Source organism: Vulpes vulpes, chromosome 1 (genome assembly GCF_048418805.1).
Source record: "Vulpes vulpes isolate BD-2025 chromosome 1, VulVul3, whole genome shotgun sequence".
NCBI lineage: Eukaryota > Metazoa > Chordata > Mammalia > Carnivora > Canidae > Vulpes > Vulpes vulpes.
In genome coordinates this window covers 87,895,266-87,921,255 of record NC_132780.1, presented here as the reverse complement: position 1 = coordinate 87,921,255, position 25,990 = coordinate 87,895,266, and the positions used below count along the sequence as shown (strand labels likewise).

Sequence of the window (25,990 nt, the reverse complement as noted above, 5' to 3'; positions counted from 1 at the left end):
AAGTTTGAAAAGAGAAGGATCAAGTTTGGGAGTAATGAGTTAGCTTCAAACACACCAACTTCGGGATGACTTTGAAATGTTCAGGACAGATGTCTACCTAGACAGTGAAATTTGCAGACCTGGACTATAGCCACTGCCCTCTTCAAGGCCTGCCCAGCACTCAAGTCCCTTGCTCTTGGAACAACCAGCTTCACAATGACTCCATAATCCCTCCCATTTTCTCCTCTTTTATTTCTCAGCCTTAGTGGAAATCTTCCTTTCCTTAGTCCCAAAAAGTTAAGCTGTTCAGCCTAGGATACTGTAATATAATTGAACAGAGCTTTGTGAATTTTTTTAGCTTGGCAATTTTAAATGACTCTGTATTTGATCCGAAACATTCCCACTCTATCAAAAAAGAGTTTATTTTTACTTCTGTTTTATTAGTGACTGATGATGAGTCCTCTTCCATCAGACTACCCTTAATACACAAACTTCAGATAGCAACTTCCAAATCAAACCCATACCTACCCCATCTCTAGTTTAATTGGCTGATTCTGCTTAAATCTTAGGATCCTCTTCTTTTTTTTCCCAATACATTTTCTTTTTTTTAATAATAAATTTATTTTTTATTGGTGTTCAATTTGCCAACATACAGAATAACACCCAGTGCTCATCCCATCAAGTACCCCCCTCAGTGCCCGTCACCCATTCACCCCCACCACCCCCTGCCCTCCTCCCCTCCCACCACCCCTAGTTCATTTCCCAGAGTTAGGAGTCTTCATGTTCTGTCTCCCTTTCTGATATTTTTAGGATCCTCTTCAAAGTCTTCACTGTAAGTTAATAAACAATGTCCTCTTGATTTGTTTCACAAGTGTGGGCATTTTATGAATTATTTATTGACCACAATTATAAAGGGCAGTTTTTTAAATTTTCTGGAACTTTCATAAAAATGCATTAAAGATGGCATATAGTCCATGTTTATACAAGAGAATGCTCTTTGAAATACATAAAAGCTATCAAATAAAACATTTTGACTATGTTCCCCTGATAAAGAAAAATAGCTAGCAGAGTAAGCACTATTAGTTATATTTTTGATTTTTGTCTTACTCTATGAATATTTTTAGCTATAATAAAAGTGATAACAAAAAATACTAGTTTCTGCTTTTTCAAAAGAAGTTATATATAAAATGGCAATTTATGGGGTACCAGTCTATTAAGTGCCCGACTCTTGGTTTCAGCTCAGGTCATGATCTCAGGGCCATGGAGTGGAGCTTGTGGAATCAGGCTTGAAACCAAAATAGTATTCCAGGAAAATTGTAGAACTTTGCCGTAGAACGTTGTGATTTTTGTCCTCGCGTTTGTAACTTCCACCCTAATTTTATGAAGTCTTATTTTATTAATTAAAAAGAAGACAATATGGCATTCTAAAATTGAGACCAACATAAAATGAACTAAAAAGCATTAACAGTGTTCAAACATTTATCTTTATTCCCTATTTCTTGATTTTATTCACTAATAAATTATCCTAAAGAAAATGTATCCACCTGCCCTGTGCAGTGAGATGTGGCAAATCATTCTATTTAAACGTGGTAACTTTCCTTGATATGCTTCTTGGCAAACTACCTGGAGAGGGCAAATAGTTTCTGATTTTTAAATACTCTAGACAGCTTATTATAGCTTAGGCTGAAATACAAAACTAATGCAGATCAAGCCCACCTGAAATCCAGCATGCACTGTTATGTGGTCCTTGCTGAGTCCAAGAGATTTATTTGATTAAACACTTAAGGAGAAATAACACTGCTCTTGGTAATTTGTTATTTGGGTAAATTTATGTTTTTAAAATACATCAGAAGTGCACACTAAGTTTAATTTCCTATTGAATTCTATTAAGTATCTGCAAAATACTACATAGTTGTTTAACCGAACTTTCCTTGCTGTTCCATGGAGAACCTTTACCCATTGAAAACCATGAACTTAGGTGAATGAGTAAGTCTGTTAGAGACAATAGGGTTATCTTAAAATGATTGGTGGGGTTTTTTTCCTCCTACTTCTGCATTCTCATTGGATCGTATTTACATGCTCTCTTTTATAAATAAATGTGCTAACTGATGAAAAGTGGGTCATATTGCTGAGGGCTTACACTTTTTGGTGTGAAGAAGGCAGTAAAATACTACATGCTCAAAATGAAAAGATACATTTCTGTCATTCAGCAGAAAATAGAAGTTCTAGGCACAGTCATGTTTCCAATTAAATTTTTGCGGCATATGAAAACAACAGTCGGAACATTCTAGTATTTGATTTTCAGATGTGATTATGTACAATTGCCAAAATACCTCAAGTGATTATAGGTTTTTCCTTTCAAATAGTTCTAAATACCATTGAGTATTTTGTAAAATACTTTTTAGGTCCATAAATGGGTTCCATTTATATTATTCTACTCTGAGGAATAAAGGGTAACTATTATCTGTTTACTGCCCAAAAGAAAAATTAGTTCCCATAAATAAAATCTTGGTTAAATTTTGCTCTACAGTACTTCAAACACAAATTACCCACACAGATTAAGACTTGGCTCTGCATATAAGAAAATTTCCTGTTTGAAATTTTGGTAATACACAACATATGGAAAAAATAGAGCTCTTGGGATAGCTTGGTAAAATAATTTAGAAAACAAAATGGTGTAAAATGCTGTAACCACAGTGTGTAAATAATGTTTCCTCCAATAATCATTAAAGATCCACTTATAACCAAGCTTTCTTTAGCACTCTTGTTATTCTTTTATAACTTTACCCAAAACATGGTTTTCTGCACTAAAGTTGACCATATTTACTTACACCTTGCCCCTTACTTTGAAAAAGTCTAAGGAAAACGTGCACAAATATTAATCTACTCAAAGTCAAAATACACATACGTATTCTATTTTAAGAGAGGCTTAATGGTTGAAACATTTCATTTCTCAGAAATTTAGCGGAAACATTTCCTGTGTGTGCAATGAAGCCAGTAAAAAATATTAGTCGATGGAAAAATTATACTTGTTCAAAATCCATTAAGTATTTATACGGGTTTTACAGTGCTATACAATCATATAAGCGTTTAAAACATGTTATAACAAGCAGATAGTCAAATAAGATGTGTTTTAGTATCAAAAATAAGTTCCATTAATTATTATTATTTCTCCTCTTTTTATGTAGCATGAACAAAATAGAGAAAGAAACTGGGGGCAGAAATTACAGAAACATATTTTTACATATGAAATTATTTTATAAAAATAATCATATGAGGGCGCCCGGATGGCTCAATTGGTTAAGCATCCCACTCTTGATTTCTGCTTGGGTCATGATCTCAAGGTAGTGAGATGGAGTCCCATGTCAGTTTCTGTGCTAGGTGTAGAACCTGCTTAAGATTCTCTCTCCCTCTCCCTCTGGCCCTCCTTCCCAGGTTCTTTCTCTCTCTTTATCTCTCTTTCTCTCTCCCTATCTCTTTCTCTCTCTTTCTAAAAAAAAAGAAAAAGAAAAAAGGGATGCCTGGGTGGCTCAGTGGATGAGCATCTACCTTCAGCTCAGGTTGTGATCCGGGGTCCTGGGATAGAGTCCTGCATCTGGCTCCCCACTGGGAGTCTACTTCTTCCTCTGTCTATATCTTTGCCCCTCTCACTGTGTCTCTCATGAATAAATAAAATCTTAAAAAAAAGAAAAGTATTTATATGGGTGACCCTGAATTTAAGCCATTATTCTTACCCTAGAATGATGAAGTAAAACTCAAAGATCCATGTGTTTTTGTCCTTCATCATCAAGTAACTTCTACATTCCAGAAAATGTTGTCATGCCTATTTCTATCTTCCAATAAATTAACCAAATTCCAGATTCTTGGCAGAATTGACCATCGATAGCATATATGAATTTAAAGTCCGATAGAGGAGAGTTCACCAAGCTCTTCCATTTTGTCTGCTTGCTTATTAACCTCCAGTTTTCTCTCCCATAGAACAGGAATCAGAATAATGCCTGCCTTACAAGGCATTCCTGTAAAATACAGGATCTGGCACATAGTAAAGTTTTCATAAATTGCATTACTTTACTATATGAGGAAAGATAACTTTTAAATACAATCATAGAAGCTACTCTTATTGAATACTTAATATTATGCCGGGAATTGTGTGAGTACTCTACATGCATCACCCAATTTAACCCTTACAATACTGTTAACCCACTTTACAGACAAGATGATTAAAAGAGAGCCTTCTCTGGTCACAGAGATTGACTGCAAAGATCCTGTCATGTTGTTTTTCTTTTGAAATACACTTGGTTTAAAGAAGAGATTAACATAAAAGGACATTTATCTGCATGAAAAATTATAATTGGTTGGAATTTGCCTCCATTATGATAGATTTTACCACACTACATATAATTTTTTCCTAATATTACCTTGAATTAAGATATGACTAGATGGAATTATATAAATCAGGAAATTTATTACCTTTTCAAAAGTCTGTTTCATTCTGCATATTTTAACAGATTTGAAATTTTGCATTTTTGTTCCACTTCTGACTAATATGCATAATTAGATTTCCTTCTTTAGTTTCATTTCATAGATAAATTTAGGGCTTAGTGGGATGCCTGAGTGGCTCAGTGATTGAGCATCTGTCTTGGGGTCAGGTCATAATCCAGGGATCCTGGGATCAAGTCCCATGTCGGGCTCCCTGCATGGAGCCTGCTTCTCCTTCTGCCTGTGTCTCTGCCTCTCTCTGTGTGTCTCTCATGAATGGATAAACAAAATCTTTAAAAAATAAATTTTAAAAAAATTAAAGTTTGCTTCTTTTATTTTCACTCTCTGGTAATAAAAAGTCTTCCAATGCTGAGAAATAAACATAAATAACTCAAAAATTAAGTATGTGAAGCATGTATAAATAAACCAAAAATATAAAATCTAACCAATGCCAAACCTTGAGTTCTACTTTAATATGAATTAAATCTCATTTGTGTGTGAGAGTATGTATGTGTGTATTAGGTATGAAGTTTTATTTGACTTGAAAAGTATATGATAAAAGTAAATATTAAATATTTGCCTTCATCATGCTGTACATAGAATATATGCTAATATATTAATTCTCAGGTATCTAGTCCAAAGAATATATTTGAGAAAAGGACTTCTTGAAAATGAGAAATCATTATGGTTAGTGAGTGAATTAGAATTATAACCCAGCAGCAGAGTGCAACAGCCTGATTCAAAACAAAGTTTGCCCAGGTAATCTTCAAGTAAGCCCATGAGGTAAGCTTAATTTATGAACAGAGTTCTAAGAATTGACAGAGTCTCCGAACTTCAGAGCTCAACATTAAGAGAAAGTCTGACTTTTATTAATAGCAACCAGAAAGAAAATGTTTAAATGTAGCAAATAAAATTAAAACTTAATAAATAAGATAAAATAAAATGCAGACAAATTTGGATAATATTGATAATAGTATATAATCAGACATGTGGCTATTGTTAAAATTCTTTGTTTAAAAGAGGAAAAGTGGGCAGCCCCCTTGACCCAGCGGTTTGGCACCGCCTTTGGCCCATGGTATGATCCTGGAGACCCGGGTTTAAATCCCACGTTGGGCCTCCTGCATGGAGCCTGTTTCTCCTTCTGCCTGTATCTCTGCCTCCCTCTCTCTCTGTGTCTCTCATGAATAAAATACTTAAACAAAATAAGTATAAATAAAAATTTTATCTAAAATATCTCATGAAAAAATGTTTTTCATTCCCAAAAAGCAAATCAATAACAGATTATATAAAAACATTATTTCATAAATTTTAAATTATCAGGACTTTGTAACTAAGATGTTTGTATATCCCTTTAGCTTTGCATATACACACATAGTTTCATACAAGTATATATATAGCATAATACTTTGTAATATATGTGAGAGAATATGTGAGGAATTAAAAGAATCTTGCAAGATATATTAGCATATACCTTGCAATACTCTTATATAACCTTCTACCATCATCTTAATACTAGCAAGAGAAAGTTTCCACATGGACCGAGGATTACCATTGGTTCTTTAGATTTTAATAGATAAGCCTTAAAAGATTTTTTTTAATAAATTATTTTTTATTGGTGTTCAATTTACCAACATCCTTAAAAGATTTAAAGACACTCAGAGTCCATGTAAAATTTGTGTATAATATTTTGCACCTTTCCGATGAGTAGATCAACAACTTTTGCATTTAGGACGACTAATCAAGATAGAAGAGAGTTACAACTGAGTTGTGATGGAATAGTGGGTACATGTACATGTACCATGGTGAAGCATCTGGTTTTAGGTCTCACATTTCCCACAAGGCTATGTAAATTCTCTTTAACTTTCTTAATATTTCTGAGTTTCAATTTTCTAGTCTATAAAATAAGGATAATAATAGGACACATTTCAGAAATGAATTTACCATGAAGTGAATAAAGCTTAAGTTCGGTGCCCTGGCAATGTGTTTATATGATTGGGTATAATTGAGTAAAATTTGCAAAATTGTGTATTTTTCTAATAGAGATATTCCTCAAATTGTGTAACTTCATGCCCTGCCAAAAATGGATCTTTCTGTTTTTCACCTTAGGGTTTATACTGAGTATTAAATTTGATTAATAAAAAAGATAAAGTTTTATGATTATGCCTAGAATAGGGAAAACACTTGATTAATGTTCATTATCATTATTATCAACTATCATAGACAATTTGCTTGTGTTTATTTTTCCCATTGCTACATATGATTGAATATTTCATATCTTAAATAGTATGGCTTAGGGGTGTTTAAGAAAGAGCTTACTACATTAATAGAGTTTTCCACTTGGCAAATTTAGAAAGAGAAATAGTATGAAATATATTAATTCAAATGTTAGACTTACTGATACATATCTAAGAAGGGGTAGTGTTTAGAATTTAATGAAGACCATGTTTACATTTTGGTAAAATATTTAAAATATTTATTCAGAAAAAACTGTGGTACTATGCAGAGAAAACTTGCCTAAATGAGATTTCATACACTTATCAGGTGGTTGTTGCAAGAGAGAATGAGTAAATGATTGAACTCCCCAGAATTACACTAATCATCATATCTATACAGATTCATCTAAAAGTTCAGAGACTCAGCAATGTATATGAAAATGGCTATGCCATTTTCTAAGTCACAGTTTCGAGGCATATGATACCTATTTTACATTCATAATGAAAATCGATCATATTCATATGGTATCTATTTTACTATTCATAATCGAATGTCATCATTCTTTTTGATCACACACCTAAAAGTTACAGACATAAAGCTGTCTCTATAAATTATGATTAATCATGCAAAGATTCACAATAAATATTATTGACTTGTGACTAAGCTCTACCTTTTGAATTCTCTATTTTACTTAAACAAAAGAGATAAATACATGCACTGCTTATGAATAAAATTCACCAGGAAAATATGACTTGTATTTCAAATAATGAGAGTTTGAATATTACCCTCACTGAATCATCAAGTCAATATAGGAATTCATTTCATGCTTCAAGATAAAACAAATTTAAGATAAACACATTAGAGTTGTCTCTAACAACAGCTTAAATCCTGAAACAATATTAATTTATACACAGATAAAATGGCATCTTGGATGACTTTTAATGTGAGACATATATTTTTCAATGTAATTTAAAATCCTGTTCAGAGAAGAATGCTAGCTGTTTGTCTTGCCTTTTCTGAGTCAATCATGAAATCACCTGATGAATTAGCTAGGCAATAGTAAGAATGAGGAAATTGCTTCTTTCTGCTCTGCTCAATAGATAGAAAGGTGAGTAAATTCTTTCCATGTAGTAAGTTGTGAGTAGAAGGGCTAAAATCACAATGCCATTTCCTGCTTCATGCTGTGCCCATTTAGTAAAACTGAATTGGTCATCATGTTCTTAGCACTGCTTTTCAGAGATGTCATAGGCACTGCAGAAGAGCTGTGAAGGTAGCTGGTTGATCTCTCTCCATAGGACTTCCTCCCACAGCAGAGCTGGCTATTGAAATGCCTCCTGAAGCTTTCACTGAGTAGATAAAGAGCAAATGGATTGACACAAGAATTGCAAAAGCTCAGAACCCTGGCAACTAAGGTGACAATCATGTGGCCTAGAGATGGGTCTATCTCATTATAATTGAAAGACCTATACATGTAGAGAATGTGATTTGGAAACCAACAGAAGACAAAGCAGCCCACAAAGACCAGCACAATTTTCGCCAGGCGTTTCCGTGTTTCCATCTGCAAGTACAAGGAAACAGTCCCATCAGTTAAAATGAAACTGGAACCATCCACATGTGAGACAACATGGTGCAAAAAGATTAAAACTTACCATGGCATACAAATGCAGCCAAAAATACAAAAATTATTTTCTTCAACAAAGTGATGATTTCAAGAGTTTGACAAATCCTATTTTGGTCACTTTACTCTTTCATCTAAAAATATTTGACAGCCTATACAAGACTAGATGATAAACTATTAATAAATGGCTATATCTTCATGTTAAAACTGTGACCTAAAAAATTCTCTTATTTTTAACTACTTTCTTGTTGCTTACAGTCTTACTGTGTTCACTTTAAATATAAATCTTTTCTGAAAAAAAAATAAATTAGAATAAATCTTTTCTGTTTGTATCAAATCCACTGACTTAATGAACCACATAATAAATTCAAGATTAGATTTTTTTTTTAAATCAGGGAAATTGAAATAGAGCATGACTTTTTAAATCCTTATTACACACACACAAACAAAAACACAAAACTTGAGATTTGAAGTTCTGGCTCACATAAATCAAAATCACTGATTAACTATCAAATCTGTAAGTATTTACTATGTTAGATTACCTTTAAAAATAAAAATACATTTTTTCTTTTCATAAACTTTATATATGGTATTTGCTGTTTTATAAGAAAGCCTTCAGAAATGTGATAAAGAAAATTCAAAATTTAGTCTAAGAATTATTTTTCTAACATCTAAAGTTCAAGGTTTAGCTCATATTTGTCTTATTTGCTTAAATGTTTAAATAAGGCAGCATGAGTGTGAAAACTTAGTTTATCAAAAGATACTGATAGTAAGCAGAATGATATTTTCAGAGCTAAAACTATTGATAATTAACTAGAACATGCCAAAGAAAACTGGAAACGTTTACAATTAAGACAGATCTGATGTTGGGTGGTAGTCGTGAACAGTGTTGGGGGAAGCAAATAAAAGTGCAGCAAAGAGGAGGAAAGCAAAATGTGGTACTCCAGATGTATTCTAGTGGCATGAGTTAAGTAAGATGGCAATATTTAGGAACTCAGTTGTGAAATTTATATTATGAAGCATTGTCTACCCTAGCAGGTGGAGCATGGGTGCAAGAATTTCATGGCAGTCTATACTTGGAGACTCAAATGCACAGACTGGCTGTTGGCATTGAGATTACTTCTTAGCAGATATCAAGCCCAGTTACCAAGTCAGAGTTTGTAAGTCCCAATAGAAAAATTCACAAAAACAAGCAGAACTAATGCCATTTAAAAAAACAAAAGTGGAGGTGGGAGGGTAAGAGGAACTCAGTTTTAGAAACCAAAGCAAAAAGTCAAATACCCAAACTGAGATACAGATTGGATTACAGGGCAAAGGAAAAAGTACAGTGAGCCTATGACTTGGATTTTTTTTTTTTTTTTGCTTCAATGATGCTACATATTTAGACAATTCTGGCATCCTACACAAACTGCACCCCCAGTTTCCAGACCATGTCCTACAGTCTTTCCTGATGGGCCTTGTCCCAGACTTTGTCGTCCTTATTGGGCTAATGGGAGAAAAGACAATAATTAAATAAACTTATTCTTAAAATGTGATGATTTTCTGGTTTATTATGTTGTTTTTGCACTAACATTGGCAGGTAAGGAAATGCTTTCAAAGATATTAAATTTTTACAGCCCAGGCCCAGATGGCAGGTAAGGGGAACCTCAGTAGACCTCTACAGAGATGCTCTCCCCTCCTCCTCCCAACACAATGTCCCTTCCAGTTCGGGCTAAATGCAAATCCCAGTGCCCTGTGGCTCTTTTCTAATCTTTCATGGTACTGAGAATCCAAGAAATGGAACAGAAAGTAGCAGTGACTGCATCTGACCCCCACACCCCGAACACACACACACACCTGCCAAGCCTACCTGTTTTTTAGTATGTTCATTGTATTCTCCGGGAAGATTATGTGCGCTTTTAATTAAGGTCTTTGCAATATGATAATAATAAACGCTAATAATAGCCAGTGGTATGAGGAAATAAACCAAGAAGATGAGCACTGAGTGAATCTTTGGGTGTAATTCATCCGTCTGAGGGTAGGGTATACACGCCGTGAAGTTGCCGTTTTCGGAACTATCGATGCGCTTCACTTGGGAAAACACGGCTTCGGGGACGGCCAGCAGCACGGAGAGCGCCCAGATGCCCAGCGCCTTGGCGCAGGTGCACAGCACCGCCCCGGACGTCTGCATGTCCATGGGGTTGACGATGGCTCTGTACCTGGCAAACAACACGCCCCACATTACTCTCGTAGACAAATGGAAAGGGAAAGAGAAAGAGCCAGGGAGGGAGGGAGGGAGGAAGATCCTACTTGCTGATGCTCTATTATTCCCTAGCTGGTTTGCAGTGGATGGAATACTTGGTGCCTCCGACGTCTGTGTGTCTACAAGTCACTCCACTGCTTGTTGGCACAGAAGATGGGAAGAGGCAGGGAAAGACTCTAAGCTGTCATTCTTCAAATTGCATTGATTTGCTTACCTCTTTCACAAGTTCTTTCTTTCCAAAATCCATACATGCCACAAAGCAGCATCAGTTACTGAATTTCTTGTTGGAATCATTATATTTTCAAAAAAACATAAAAAGATCACTGCTGAAATTGCAGGGAATAGACAATAACTCTAAAATATAAAATGTTTACAAAGTAATTTTACTAAGTTCTATCTTAATACTTGCCTTTAGCTTTTGAGCTTGAGTCTCCTACTTTTATTCCTAAGGACATTAGTAAAACTTACAGACTATCTAGACGGTGATTTTTGCCATGTTTCGATCATAAGAGCTGAAAGAACTGAAGATGAAATAACATTCTGTCTTCGCAGATCTAATTTATTTCATGTTGAGACTGCATGAAATCCTCTCTTCCTATATAATACCATCATACTGGTGAAAGGAAACACACTCCAGAACTTAAGGGCTTGACCAATCCAAACAGCTAAATCACTCGCACGCTTTTAGGCAATAATAATGCAAAAAAAAATTATTAGTGAACATTAAATTATTTATATTTTTCTGAAAGTATTTCTGTTATAGTATATCTAGGTTGTTAACAAGATAGAATAAAAATTGATTTTAGTCAAACAAATCTGAACCTTTGTCTCATCTCTAATACCTTTTGGAAAATCACTTAAGATCTTCATCTGAAGAAAAAAGATCTTCATCTGTAGGGTGAGGATTTATAACATTTCTCTCAAAATTCTTTGATTATACAAAAATAAAATGCCTGATTAACAGATGTGCCTGCCAATTAGCAGATACTAATTGTTATGATTCTGTACCTTTTCCTTATTTACGTTTGATTTAGTCTTGTGTTCTAAAAAAACTCAGACTATTTCAAGCACCATAACAACTGGGTAAGGTCTTCTGAGGTTCTGTAAAAATATTTCCCATCACCTATAGGAGAGGAACAGCTCCCAGCCTGAGGGAGCCTCTCCTTCTCCTTCCTGACTTGCATAAAGTGTCATTCCCAGGCCCTCAAGAAGAGAAGGTCCGTATTTTTATCTAGAGAGTCTTCCCATGTATAACAAGAAACATAAATTTTAAAGTGGAGTAGCAACAAAGGGCCTCGACACCAAATTAAATAAAGTAGCATGCATAATGCATTTATTTTACCCAGACTTTGCATATCGCAGAACACAGTAGACATGTGCTCCATCCTCATTCTGCTTAATTGCATGTTCTTAAGAAGCTAAAAGAAGAAATACAGTAACTAGAATGAGCTATTTTTTTTTGTTTCTTTAAAATTTTTATTAGATTAATACATTCAAAGAGGTGTTATTTTTGTTTTGTTTTGTTTTCTTCTTTTTCATCAGAGTGCACTAAGAGCCCATAAAGAAAAATAGAAACCCTCAATTTCATTTCAGGTCCTGCTCCTGGCTGGGACGAACCAATGTCGTGTCATTACCTCCGTATATCTAAGAAATGTATCTTTGCCACTATTTCTTGAAATAAATATTATAGACATTTGCTTTTGACATCCTGTTATGGAGGTTGAAGATTTTCTCTTATACTACCTCTATTCCTCCCATTACTAGCTTCCTGGTTTAGTATGCTATATTAAATGTTTATAAAATAGTCACTATATTGTTATTATAACTAAACAAGTATCTCACACTACAGAATTAAACAAAATATATTTTCTTTCTTACACATGTCTCTAATATACCTACATTTGCTACTTGATTATTTTCTTGTTTGTATAATTTTTCATGTTCCTGTATTTCCTTTTTTTTTCAATGTTCTTTTGCCACCTTGCCGAATAATTGGGGTCCCAGTATTTGAATCTCAATTCCTCTTTCTTAGTCTTTTACTTTATTAAGATCATCTCCACCTTTTTTTTTGTTTTATTCCTAAGATACTTTATAAGCTTTAGCTTCCACTCTTTCTTCTGATTTTTTAAACCTCTGCTATCATATTTTTGATTTCTAGAAGTTCTTTCTAGTTTTCAAGTCACTCTTTTCCATAACATCCTATTCTTATGTTATAAATATATAATGTCTTATTGTATATCTAGAACTAATTCAGGAAATTTTACTTCTCTTTCTGGTATAGTTTCAGTAATAGTTAACAATAGTAGCACAGCTTCTCTCAAGTTTCAAGGGAAAAAAATCCTTTTTCTCACAATAAAATCCAAGCGAATAACTACTTAGAAGAAGCCTATTCCCTTCACAGAGTCCAGTAACTGAAGTTTAGTACCAATATACATTATTTTCACTGTGGATCCATTTTTTCTTTTTACATGTTCAGGTGTCCCTCTCTGCTTTTTTTTTTTTTTTTTTTTTTTTACACATTAGTTGTGATGCTGTTCTTGGAATTCATGGAAATACAATTAAAGCAGATTTTAAACAAACAAAAAGAACAACTAATACCTTCAAAGAGGTTTATTTATTTGGTTTCTTTATGTTGGAATTTCTCCCCAAAAGTTAGATATCTACCACCAGCCAATTCATATTTAAGATTAAAGTTTACAAAGCTGATGGTAAATTCTTTTGTAAAGGGAGGAGATGGGAAAAGAGTAGAGAAGTTTTAGGGGGTGATGAATACTAAAAATTAAACAATTAAGTAGCCTTTCTTTGTTAGATTGTCAGAAATCTCAAAGAATATTCTGGTCTTTCCTTTGTGGATTTAAAAGGGAAGGAAACATCACTCCCCACGCCTTTATTCTACCCCATATCTAACCACATAAACATAAATTATGTTAAGGAAACTGCGAAGAGAAATGAAAGCTGTAACTTTTTCATTCTGATAAGATTGCCACAGTAAAGATAGCAACCAATCTAGAATTCTTAATTTAGGAGAAAAAACCTAGTAGGAGTGTAAGACATGGGTAGAGAAGCCTTTTCAACTGGAATGATTCTTGGTCATACCCTGCAAGAAATGGAAATAGACTTTGGATCTTCCCCTAAAGGATACAAACTTGACAGAAAGGGGAATATCAACAATTCAATAAAGCCAGAAATTGCAGTTTAAAACAAGAGATGGTGCAGCCCGGGTGGCTCAGGGGTTTAGGGCCACCTTCAGCTCAGGGCGTTGATCCTGGAGACCCGGGATCAAGTCCCATGTTGGGCTCCCGGCATGGAGCCTGCTTCTCCCTCTGCCTGTGTCTATGCCTCTCTCTCTGTGTCTCTCATAAATAAATAAAATCTTTTAAAAAAAATGAAAAAGAAAACAAGAGATCACTGAAGTGCCATTATTAGTACTTACATATCACTTATACTTGCCAAATAATAAACTTTACATTAATGTTTCCTGTACATCTTTGAAAGGATAAAAAGTCAAACAATATAGTGCAAATTAATATGGACATGCTTAATCATCCTTCTTTCAAATATTTATAAAAATGTAAGAATGATAGTCTCTCAACGTACAAACCATCTCATTAAATTTAGTAGCATAATACATATGTGTGAAAGTTATCTTTTTTTTTCTTTCAGATTGTCTCAGAAAGGTATTCCTCATTGAAAACTAGAAAATAATCAAAAGGAACTAAAAACATAATCATCATTCATGTACTAAATATCAATAAATAGATATGCTTCTTCATTAATTTCTGTTTTGAACCTTGCACTTACCATATCTGTGTATAGTCTAAATTTAAAATAGTTAATGAAATATAATCATATTACAAAATATATCATGAAAATTGGATCATTTTAGCTCACTTAAAGTCATCTCAGTATCTCAAAATCTCCATCTACACATTTCTGTAAACCTACTAGTTACATTATCCAGTTTCTTCTATCATCTCTCTCTCTCTCTCTCTCTCTCTCTCTCTCTCTCTTTTGGCTTATCATACTTTCATTTATCAGAGGCCAACAAAGAGTTTAAATGTGATCAATCTGACAAAGGAGAGAAAGGTATCATGGAAGCAAGAGAGAAAGAGAAAATTTCAAAAAAAACGTATAGACCTCTGTGTCAAATACTCCCTGAAGACAAAAATGAAAACGAAAACCTCCTTTTGCTTACTAATCTATCTAAAGTACATAACATAATGCTTGACCCATAACCATTTCTCAATGAATGTTTGTTGAACTGATAAGGAAATGTGATCTGAGCGGCCAGGAGATTACTTAGTAAAAGCAGTTTTGGTGGACTAGGATGGTCGCTGAATATTAGGTTAAGATTAGAATGAATGTCAGAGATGGATACTCAGTCTAGTCTAGTGATGCCCAAGCTGGATCCAATTTGGAATCATATAGAGCTGAAAACAGATAGAGGAGTAGGTTTTTCCTCAGATTCACTGGCACAGAGTCTCTAGGATGTAAAATGTGAGGTTCTGCATTTTACTAAGATTTTCAAATGATTCTGAATACAAACCAGGTTTAGAAACCACCTTTTAAGAAGATTGATTGTGGCGATAAGCATCTTTCTACAAGACCCCTGTGAGCTTGTCTGGTGCAAAGGACACACATTCAGCAGTGGAGAGTATCTGGAATCCAGCAAAAGTTCAGCATTAAAAATTACATGCCTGACCTATACAATATGTCACATGATTTTTCTTTAAGATCTGTTTATTTATTTTAGAGAAAGAGTGTGTGTGAGCCAGGGAAGGGGCAGAGGGTGGGGGAGAGAGAGAATCCTCAAGCCGACTCCCCACTGAGCATGGAGCCTGACACGGGGCTCTGTCCCAGGATCATGAGCTAAGCTGAATACAAGAGTCAGTCACTTAACTGTCCAAGACACCCAGGTGCTGAACATCATATTTTAAAAGTATTTATAGCTTATAGCGATAAAACTTATTGTGACTAAAATTACTAAATTTATTATTTAAAAGTATCTGTTCATGATTATAGAACAGAATGTCTATAACGATAATCTTTTAAAAATAATGTAGTAAGTGGGATGTCACTTTGGAAAGGATGAGAAATACCAAATTTGATTACAGAGGGCTCAGCAATTCCATTTGTTCTTTACTCCCCTCCACTAAATCACTTTGTTCTTAACCCATTAAAGTATATGACTTAAATGACACATGAAGGTGTCACAAGGAGAATGGCAATGACAAATCATGGTGTTGAAGGCAACAGGTTAGAACTAGCCAGTCTAAGATTAAAGGAATTAGAGAAGGCCTATAGAAGGTAGAGAGCTCATTTTCATTAATTTTTACAATAGGCTTATTTTGTTTTCCACTTCAATGCCTATTATCTAAAAAGTAACTGCAAATGTGAATAAAAATTGGCTTGAATGAAAGGGTCATTTGTTATCCTGATACATAGTTGACACAGTATAAGTAGTTACACAGCAACATACTGTTTAGAAATGTTTTCACATTGTCATTTGAGAAAATAATCCCGTGCAGTAAAATTGATTAAAGTACCCATTTTGCAGAAAAGTTCATTGAAATTAAGGAATTAAGTCATGTTGAAATGATCACAGAGCCAGCAGGCAGATGACTCAGGATTCACACAAGACTATCTTGTGACTTCAGAGTCTATATATTTTCAATTTATGGAACATTGCAGAGAATGCAGCTGAAAGTGTATTATCTATTCTACTCATTTATAGAAATTTGACTTCCTTGTCCTTTTAAAGCCAGTGGTATTTTTAAGTGAAAAGACGGGATTCCCAGGTAGCTCAGCGGTTTAGCGCCTGCCTTCACGCCCAGGGCATGATCCTGGGGACCTGGGATTGAGTCCCACGTCGGGCTCCCTACATGGAGCTTGCTTCTCCCTCTGCTGTGTCTCTGCTCTCTCTGTGCATCTCTCATGAATAAATAAATGAATTTTTTTTAAAAGACTTATGTCTGTAATCACATTTTCTCAATTATAACAATCATTTTTATGAGAGTAACTAAGCCTCAATAGTACTAGCAAGTAATATTTCATATTTTTAAAGTCATCTCTAAAAACTACATTTTCATCAAATCAATGTAAATACCTATAGTCACCTCCAGGTTATGCTCTCATAATCTAAAACTACTTCTTATGAGATGTTTAATGCTTGGCTGTCTCTTAAAATGTGATTCTCTTCCAAAAATTAATTTAAATTAAATAACAATTATTAAAATTTTCATTCTCAAAATATTCCACCCAAATTTCCACAAATAATAAAAGTAAAGGGGATTTATATTGAAAGTTTAAAAAATATTCTTAATGAAAATCTGCAGAAGAAAAAAATCAAAACCTAGTGGCAAACAGATGAATCAAGGGAAGGGTTAGGGATAAATAAATGGTTAACATTTATTCTTGTTCCCCTTGAAGATCTATGACTAACTGGAAATAGAAAATACTGCCAGAACCTCAGTAAATCAGTGACATTCGCAAAGGTAGGCTGTGAACCTAATAACAATGAATATTTTGTATCAAAATTAAAACAATAAGTTAAGAGACAGCTCATTGAGTTTGAACCTAGCAATATCAAGCTGGTTCATCACTTTGGATCCTGAATTAAAATTGAAAATAATTTTTATCATACAGAAACAAATGAGAATTCAGGAATAAAACAACAAACAATAAAAAAAGGAAATGTAATGAATATATATCTTATTGTGTAGAAAATAAACATATGAACTTTCCGAATATCAGTTGTCAGTATATTTGGGATGTGGTTGGAGTTTTCCATAGAGCTGAAAAAATTTACTGATTACATAAATATTATCTGAAACCTACATACTAATTCAAAAGTAGAAATAATAATGGAAAGTAAATGCACAAACATAGTATATAACTATTTTGTACTGAATATTGGATCAACTCCTTCCAGAAGAGAATCATCTACACCTCATATCAACATCAGTTTTTTCCAGAAATACAATAAATAAACAAGTAAGGATTAACTAAAAGATTTTAAGTTAGAACTTATTGAATGGACTATTATACAACCACAATAAAGGACGAGATCATGCCATTTGTGACAACGCAGATGGACGTAAAGGGTATCACGCTAAGTGAAATAAGTCAGATCGAGAAAAACAAATACCATGTGATTTTTTTCATGTATGAATCCTGAAACACAAAACAAACGAATAATAATAATAAAAGAGAATCAGATGTACAAATACAGAGAATGAGTTGGTGGTTACCAAAGGGAAGGGAGGTGAGGGGATAGCAAAATGGATGAAGGAGGGTGGGAGATTCAGGCTTCCAGTTATCCAATGAATATCACGAGAATAAGAGAAACAGCATAGAGATTTTAATCAATGTTATTATAATAGTGTTGCACAGTGACAGATGGTAGCTACACTTGTGGCGAGCATAGCATAATACATAGAGAAGTTGACTTACTATGTTATACACCTGAAACTAACATAACATTGTATGTCAACTATACTCAAATTTTATTTTTTTAAAAAGAACTTGTTGAGAACGAGAAAATAAAAACACAATTAAAAATTTTCAAGACCTTGGAGACTGGTCAACCCTTCTGAGGAATCAGCAACTAGAAGAACCGAAGAAATTGTTATTTTTGTTCTTGAGACACACAACAGGAACTGTACTGCTGGGACAACTAACAAGGAAAGTGTTGAATGTCAACTGTCTGACCTCCTGGCTCAGGCAGACCAGATGGACCCCTAGTTAATTGTAGTATCACAGGCAAAAGACTGACAGGTACATCTTAGAGAGTCTTTGTTTCCACCGAGAAGTGGGCCAAATAGAATCAGCATATATTATTAACTGAAAGCCTTGTCTGAGACATTGCAACATTGAGTAGAGCAATAGATAGAGCCTCAGAGACAGAACTCACCATCCAGCTGCCTTAACGATTCTAGTGTCCCTTCTCCTCTTTTGGTCTTTGCTCAATAGCCAGGTAGGAAAATAATAGGATCCTATCTATAATGCCTCAGCTCTGCAGTAGAAGACATTATTCTTTTGCAAATGAAGAAAATATTGCCTTCTGAGCATGTGTTTTGCACTATTTTATCATCTTCTCCAACTAGAACATTTGAACCAATAGATACAGGACTCACACTGACATGCGTAGTATATCCCCTCCTTATTTATAGTGTGTCCTAAAGGTTTCAAATCAAAGTGGATGAATAATCTTCAAAAACTATAAGATAATATATAAATGATGGCATTAGTGTGAATATTGTAAAAATTATACAGCACCCCCAATGTGCAAGAATCCTTCTAAAGAGAAGGAAAAAGGACATAAGCTGGAAGCATTTGAGACTAGTGAGCAAAAGATATCAGACTTATTGGAGTCAACTTTTGTTTAATCAAAAAAACATACGAATTCAAATTAAAAACAAATTAAGTGCAGGTTATAATTTATCTTGTTTTATGACTACATAAAAATAACACTGAGCCCTTCTTATGGAAAAATTGTTCACAAGCATGTGACTCACATTTGGTGATAGTATAAGCCACCTTATTGTCTTCAACTTTTATTTTTCCGCTACCTGAGTTTCCTTCCTTTCTTATTTTTGTTGTATTTTGTTTGGATCTTTATTTATAAGCTCTTTTAAATTCTTTTGGGGCAAGTTGAAAATAAAGAAGTCCTCACTCTGGTAAAATGGGTTATCTATAGGGGGAGTGGAAAGTATTCTCTTAGTGAGGTATAGCCAGCCTGAACTCTCCAGAAGAGTTTAGAAACACTCTCTTAAGTGCTAATGTCAGCACAGAGAAGCAAAGATTTCCAAACATACTATCCAGGGGTCCAGACCAAAGAAAGCATCTCCAGTTGGGGCCAGTTGGTTAATCAGTACCTGAGCTTTGATCAGGAGTTTTGGTGAAAACTCAGCAAACAGATTATGGCATTCCCTCCCATCACTGGACTGAGACTGACCAAAAAATGTTTCTGACAGCTAAGGAGTGTTAGATCCATGTCCTACATTTGATCTGTTTCAGTATTTTAGCAAATAATTGTACTGAAGAGAATATGTTTTCATTGGTATAATATCCAGATAAGGCTAATGATTCAAGGTTCATACCTAACAAAATTAGCTCAGTTATGGAATTAAATCTCATTATCCTAATTGGCAAACAAAAGCTTGAAATCATTACTATATTAGCACTTTATTCAGATTTGGTGCAAAGTTATTTTTGCATCCAATCCAGCATTGTCTATTTAATATCAGAAAAAAACATAATCCATACCTTAAATTAATATTAATTTCACTCTTATTATCTTATAGATTTTTAATATTGAGTTTATAAATGCATTTTAATTAACAGTTACATTAAAAAGAATATGAATTAACACCTAGTTTTACATTTGTAAATACATAAAATTATAAATTTTACAGTTCAGCACCAGGAATCTGAGAATTTTATTCCTGTAAAGGAAAAAAGAACCCATTCTTAAAGGTTATTTGCATTTTAATTAGGGGCTTTTAGAGGGTGAAAGGTCTTCATGAATCAAAGAAATGATATTCTAAGCCTGAAAATGAAACTACTGTAATAAATAGTGAAGGAGAGATCTATCATGCCAACCACAAAGTATGTTTATGGGACTCCACCTATTCAGTATCATAGCACACATGTGAGAGAGTGTGTGTGTGTGTGTGCGCGCGCGTAAAACTGTTAGAAACATAATACCTCAGAGAATACACAAGTGCCTGTAATTAGCTATTTAATGTGAACAAGCAAACAAGTACATTTTCAAAATCAAAAAAAAAAAAAAAAAAACAAGATAAAAATAGACAACAAATTGAGGTCAACACTCTCACCATCTCAAGCCCTGTATCTCCTCCTCCTACTCTGGTTATGACACGCCTCTGAGGCACATCTACAGTAAACACAAATGACCTTTTCTAAGAATGTATCAGTTGAAACTTCTCGAAAAAGTTTGGAAAGCCAAGGATTAATAATTTCAAGTGCCAAAAGTGTCATCCACACTACCTTTTGGTCATATTTGAACCTAACAGATACAGTACTGAACACATTGAAAAAGGTGATTTAGGTCTCAAGGCAGATTCATGAAAATCATATTTCTTATTTCAGTCTCTGCTTTCCAGTGATTCTGTCATCAATGTTCTAAAACACTGAAGTCCACATCACATTGGGATATGCTTTCTGAAAGAGAATTATCTTCTGTTTCTTTTCTACATTACTGTGATCTCTACTTCTAAATCTCTATTTTCTTAAGCAAAGAAATTTAAGCTATCTCATGAAAATAGGATATTTGGTTTAACAAATGAATTTGTTGTTTAAAAACTCTACTAACAGGGTTTTGGGGGTTTTTTGTGTGTGTATGTGTGTGTTGTTTTAGTTTTCCTATTTAGTTTTCCTATTCCTTTCCTAAAGTAGTTTTCCAACTACTACTTAATTTTGATTTCGAGATGTTTCTTTTATCTTGCAATCACATTTTATGGTTTTCTTTCCTTTTGTTGAATCTAATGAATCAACTTTTGCAACCATTTTTCCTTTTTTACTCTTGGGTTCTTTATTTCAAACTGAACTTTTAGTCTACCATTAAGTAGGAAAAATCATTAATACTTTCTTACACTTAGAAAAACAATAATGCTGCTTAATGGTGAAGAGTATGGTCTTTGAACTGAGCTCAAATGCTGACTCCATCATTGTGAGGTCATGAAAATGTTGCTTTATTTCAAGACTTAGTTTTCTTAACTTTAAAATGGTAACAATATTAATGCCTACTTACTAGTGTTGTGAGGGTAATAAATTTACACAGAAAAGGCACAATTCTAAGGGTGATTAGTCTTCTACTTGTTCCCAAATTCACAGGATATCAAAACATTGGTTAGACAGAATGTGAGGCGATCAAGTACTTATCAACACTTGATTACTGTGTTCTGGAAGAAAAATAGAAGTGTAGATAATATACAGCAAAACATTTCCAAACCATTTCAACTGAATATTGGAATGTAGTGGGTCATTTCACCACCAGTGATTCCAATTCTTCAATTTATATTTCTAAAACACACACTAATAGGCAGGAGTAGAATCTGGACCAAGTAGAAGAGGCCACCCACCTTTTTTTATCCTTATTATTACGTTGTCTGCGGTGCATTTACAAAGTACATGACACACATAACAAACTGAAAAAGTCAGTAAATACATAAGGTATAGCATGTTCTGTCAGCTTGGTCAGAGCGAACTTACCTGTGGGTCTCCCTGATAACAGAGTGAGAAAAATGGCATGAAATAAACTCAAGCCCCGGATCTTACTACTGATAAAAGCACAATGATAGTAATTTTAACTATTGTAGTGATAATTATTCATTAAATTCCATTCTAATCATTAAGTAGAATTTTTTAACTTTCTAATTAAAATGGATCCTATAAAGGAGGTCAGCTAAACTAAAAAGTCACATTTTAATCTAGGATTCAAAGAAAACTTCATAAAAGGTAATAGAAATGGTGTCATAGTAGCAAGATGAGGTGCATAATTTACCCAAAGGCACCCGTTTTTATAGGAAAGTGGTTTTAGAGAGACTATGACACAAACCAAAAAGTCAATATTAGGTTTAAAAAGGCAGAAGTTCTCAACTCGCTGGTGATTGTTGTCTTTCCGTCAATGAAGAATAACATTTCAATGTCAGAGTAATGGAAGGATATTATTGCAAATACCAGGAAATTTAGATGGACTCATTTTCCATTAATAACAACATGTAAATTGAAAAAGAGGAGAGTGAACACCTCCTTAATCACCCAAGTTCAATTGTTTATCTAAATAGCTTAAGTCCATACCCCATCCTCAAGGGAATTAGACCAGGTCTCTATGCACAGTTGCCTAATTGGACATTTTGTCCCCACTCCCACCCAGACATTCCTCCTGCTTAAATGCCTGAAAGCATGATTATAGAGAGACTGAGACCTTTGGACCAGGAGTCAGCAGACCTGGATTCTCTTCTCTGCTCTGCCAGAGGGACTTACATCCCCTGTGCCTCAATATCTTCGCCTGGAAAATGACATAGTTGAACTTAGCTGATCTGCTAAGGTAGAATAATGGACACTTCCCCACCTTTGAAATATGTGAAAAGCAGATTTGATATCAAAAATGTATTTTTACAGCATCTTAGGACACTAAAATTTGGTACCTACCTGTTGGGGGGGGGGTGTCACTTAACTTGAAGTATTAAAACAAGAATGTGCAGTCATCTATCTGAAGAGCACTTACTATTGTAGTTGTTTGACTTCAAATAAAACAGAATTTAGTTAATATGTGTAAATGGTATTTCCCTATATTTGAAAAAAAAAACTTCAAAATTAAACATTTCCCTAATATTAATTCAGACATTCTTACCTATCATGTTACTAAAATACTGAATAAGGAACTGCACTTCCAAACTTTTGGCACACAAGAAAAACCTCTACATGACAGTTGCACTGTTGTCCAATTATTCTGTAGCTTTTCTATGAAGTAAATAATAAAGATTCCCAAAGTGTGTGCAGGGGAGGAGGAAGACTAGGATATGCCATTTTATTTTTTTTTTTAAACTTTTTTTTTAAATTTTTTTTTATTTATTTATGATAGTCACAGAGAGAGAGAGAGAGAGGCAGAGACACAGGCAGAGGGAGAAGCAGGCTCCATGCACCGGGAGCCCGACGTGGGATTCGATCCCGGGTCTCCAGGATCGCGCCCTGGGCCAAAGGCAGGCGCCAAACCGCTGCGCCACCCAGGGATCCCTAGGATATGCCATTTTAAAACTCCTTTTTGTTTGTTTGTTTATTTTTTTTTTTTTAAGATTGTACTTATTTGTTCATGAGAGACACAGAGACACAGGCAGAAGGAGAAGCAGGCTCCTGGCAGGGGGCCCCATGCGGGACTCAGTCCCCAGACCTGGGATCGCCCTGAGCTGAAGGCAGACAGCTCAACTGCTGAGCCACCCTTAAAACTACTGTCAAGGGGATCCCTGGGTGGCGCAGTGGTTTGGCGCCTGCCTTTGGCCCAGGGCGCGATCCTGGAGACCCATGTCGGGCTCCCGGTGCATGGAGCCTGCTTCTCCCTCTGCCTGTGTCTCTGCCCCTCTCTCTCTCTGTGTGACTATCATAAATAAGAATTAAAAAAAAAAAAAAAACTACTATCAAACTAACGCAATGTTAATTATTTTAAAAGTAATGATTTTCTTCTTTTTTTTTTTTTTTTTTTTTCAGGCTTCACAGCTCGGTCCGTTTTAACTCCTTTCATTCCAAATCCCAGATGCACTCTCTCTCCTTCACTCCTTGCCCATCCCCAGACTTTCCAAACTCCCTTCTCCCCCCAGGAGCGCTCCTTACCCTCTTCCACCTCTTTCCCAGGCCTCATCGCCACTACCTGCGCCCTTACCTGTCGGCGCTGAGGGCAGTGAGAGTGAACACGGAAACCCCCACGGAGGTGAGCTGGATGACGGGGATCAGTTTGCAGCCCACCGCCCCGAACACCCACTCGTCAAAGAAGTAGCGCGACGCGTCCACCGGGACGCAGGTGAGCAGCAGCAGCAGGTCCCCGGCGGCCAGGTTAGAGATGAAGATGTTGGGGACGCTCCTCATGGCGCTGGTGGTGATGAAGATCTTCACCAGCATGATGTTGCCCAGCAAGCCCACGGCGATGATGAGCAGGTAGAGGGACGGGATCACGCAGCGGATCGCGAACTTGGCGCCGGTCCCGTCGGAGGCGGACAGCAAGTCGCGGCCGGACGCCCCCGGGACCCAGCCGCTCTGATTCTCGCCCGCGGCCTCCGAGAGGTTGCAAAGCGCCTTGGGGGGCATGGTCTCCTTCCCAGGACAGTCCGCTGGAGTTTCATGCGCCCAGGTGCCCTGAAGTGGAGCACACACCTGGGCTTAATCAATGTCCCTCTCACAGGGACAGGTTCCCCGCCTGGGAGGGGCTAGTGGTCACACCGCCCCGCATCCCAGAGAGGCCCGGGACTTGGTGAGGAGTCTGCCCACGCTCTGGGGCTTCATCTCTGGAAGGGGCACACTGGCGCCTGCTGGCTCCAAATAAAAAAGAAAGAAAGAAAGAAAGAAAGAAAGAAAGAAAGAAAGAAGAAGAAAGAAAGGAAAGAAAGAAAGAAAGAAAGAAAGAAAGAAAGAAAGAAAGAAAGAAAAAAGAAGAAAGAAAGGAAAGAAAGAAAGAAAGAAGAAAGAAAGAAAGAAAGAAAGAAAGAAAGAAAGAAAGAAAGAAAGAGAAAGAATTAAAGGAGGAAAGAAAGGAGAAAGGCAAAGCAGTTGCGTCTTTGTGCCAATCCTCAGTGGTTTATTTCCTTTACAGCTAGCGGAAAACAGTCCTTTAGCGAACAAAGATTTATCCCTCCGGAATTAATAAAAGTACCTGCTGGACAGTTCCCGGGGAGGCGAGGAAGTGATCCCGTAGCTGCCCAATGAAGCGCAACTGAAACCCGGGGGAACCAGCGGAGGGGCAACCAGCGGAGGGGCGGCTGGCACTTTCTGCAGTTCCTGCTGTCGCGTGTGGAATTGGAGGGGATCTGATTCCTCTCACTCTGCGCCCCTACATAGTTACAGTCTTACCCGCCTCCGAGCGGGAGGAGCCCCAGGCAGTTTGCGAACCTCAGAATTCAGGGGCTGGGCTAGTAAGGCCCTGGAACTCTGAATTTAGGAAAGAGAATGAGAGGCAAAAGGATGGAGTAAATGAATGGAATTCCCTCTTCATTCTTCCTTGACCCATTTTTTCACCCCAAATATGGAAACTCCAACAGCTGGCATATTAGTTTTAAACTTATTTTTATTGGAATATAGTACGCATAAGGTATGCAATTCTTGAATGTACAGCTTAATCTAACCAGCATTCAGAACCTACAATCTAACCACTGTCCCTTGAAATGACACTATTTATTCTGCCTTTTGTCATCTAAGATTAGTTTGCTGGTTTTGAGCATCCTATAAATGGAAACTTAAAGTATTTAATCTTGTGTCCGGTTTCTTTCATTCAGCATTATATATGTGGGACCCCTTTGTAATTTTTGTGTGTGGTATTTTTCATTGTCATATAGTATTTCAGTATAAACATACCACTGTATCTTTCCCTTCTAATGTTGATATTTTGAGTCTTGATAGTTTTAGCTAATCTGGCCAATGTCTCCATAAGTATTCTTTGCCTGTCTTCTGGTGTGCATTTGGATAAATTATATATCCAAATATATTATATATCCAGTATATTTTTTAGGTAAGAATGATTGAATATGTTCAATGTTAGCAGAAATGGACAATTTTCCAAAATAAATTCCAACTTTTTTTCTTTTGGAAACTTGCTGGACAATATCTACTAAGGCTGAACATACGAGTGCCTATGACTGAGCAATGCTAACCTTAAATATAGTCTCAATACATAAATAATGCACTATTTTTTAGTTTCAGGTGTACAATTGCTGATTCAGCAATTCTAT

The 25,990-nt window shown here is 35.6% G+C and overlaps 1 protein-coding gene across 1 annotated transcript; it reads right to left on the bottom strand.

Annotated features, from left to right (window-relative positions):
* Positions 1-6,914: 6,914 nt before the first annotated feature.
* Positions 6,915-25,071, bottom strand: NMBR (neuromedin B receptor). The gene is made up of 4 exons (XM_025997922.2): positions 24,919-25,071; positions 23,935-24,404; positions 10,140-10,488; positions 6,915-8,230 (listed from the first exon to the last, which is right to left on the bottom strand). The coding sequence occupies exons 2-4, from the start codon at positions 24,354-24,356 to the stop codon at positions 7,829-7,831; spliced, it is 1,173 nt and encodes a 390-aa protein (XP_025853707.1). The 5' UTR covers positions 24,357-24,404; positions 24,919-25,071; the 3' UTR covers positions 6,915-7,828.
* Positions 25,072-25,990: the final 919 nt, after the last annotated feature.

Coding starts and splice junctions, on each gene's coding strand:
- NMBR (XM_025997922.2), bottom strand. CDS start 24,356: ATGCCCCCCAAGGCGCTTTGCAACCTCTCGGAGGCCGCGGGCGAGAAT. Junction 10,489..23,934: donor ACTGCCCTCAGCGCCGACAG/GTAAGGGCGCAG, acceptor GTTGTTTGCCAG/GTACAGAGCCATCGTCAACC. Junction 8,231..10,139: donor ATGAACATACTAAAAAACAG/GTAGGCTTGGCA, acceptor TTGTACTTGCAG/ATGGAAACACGGAAACGCCT.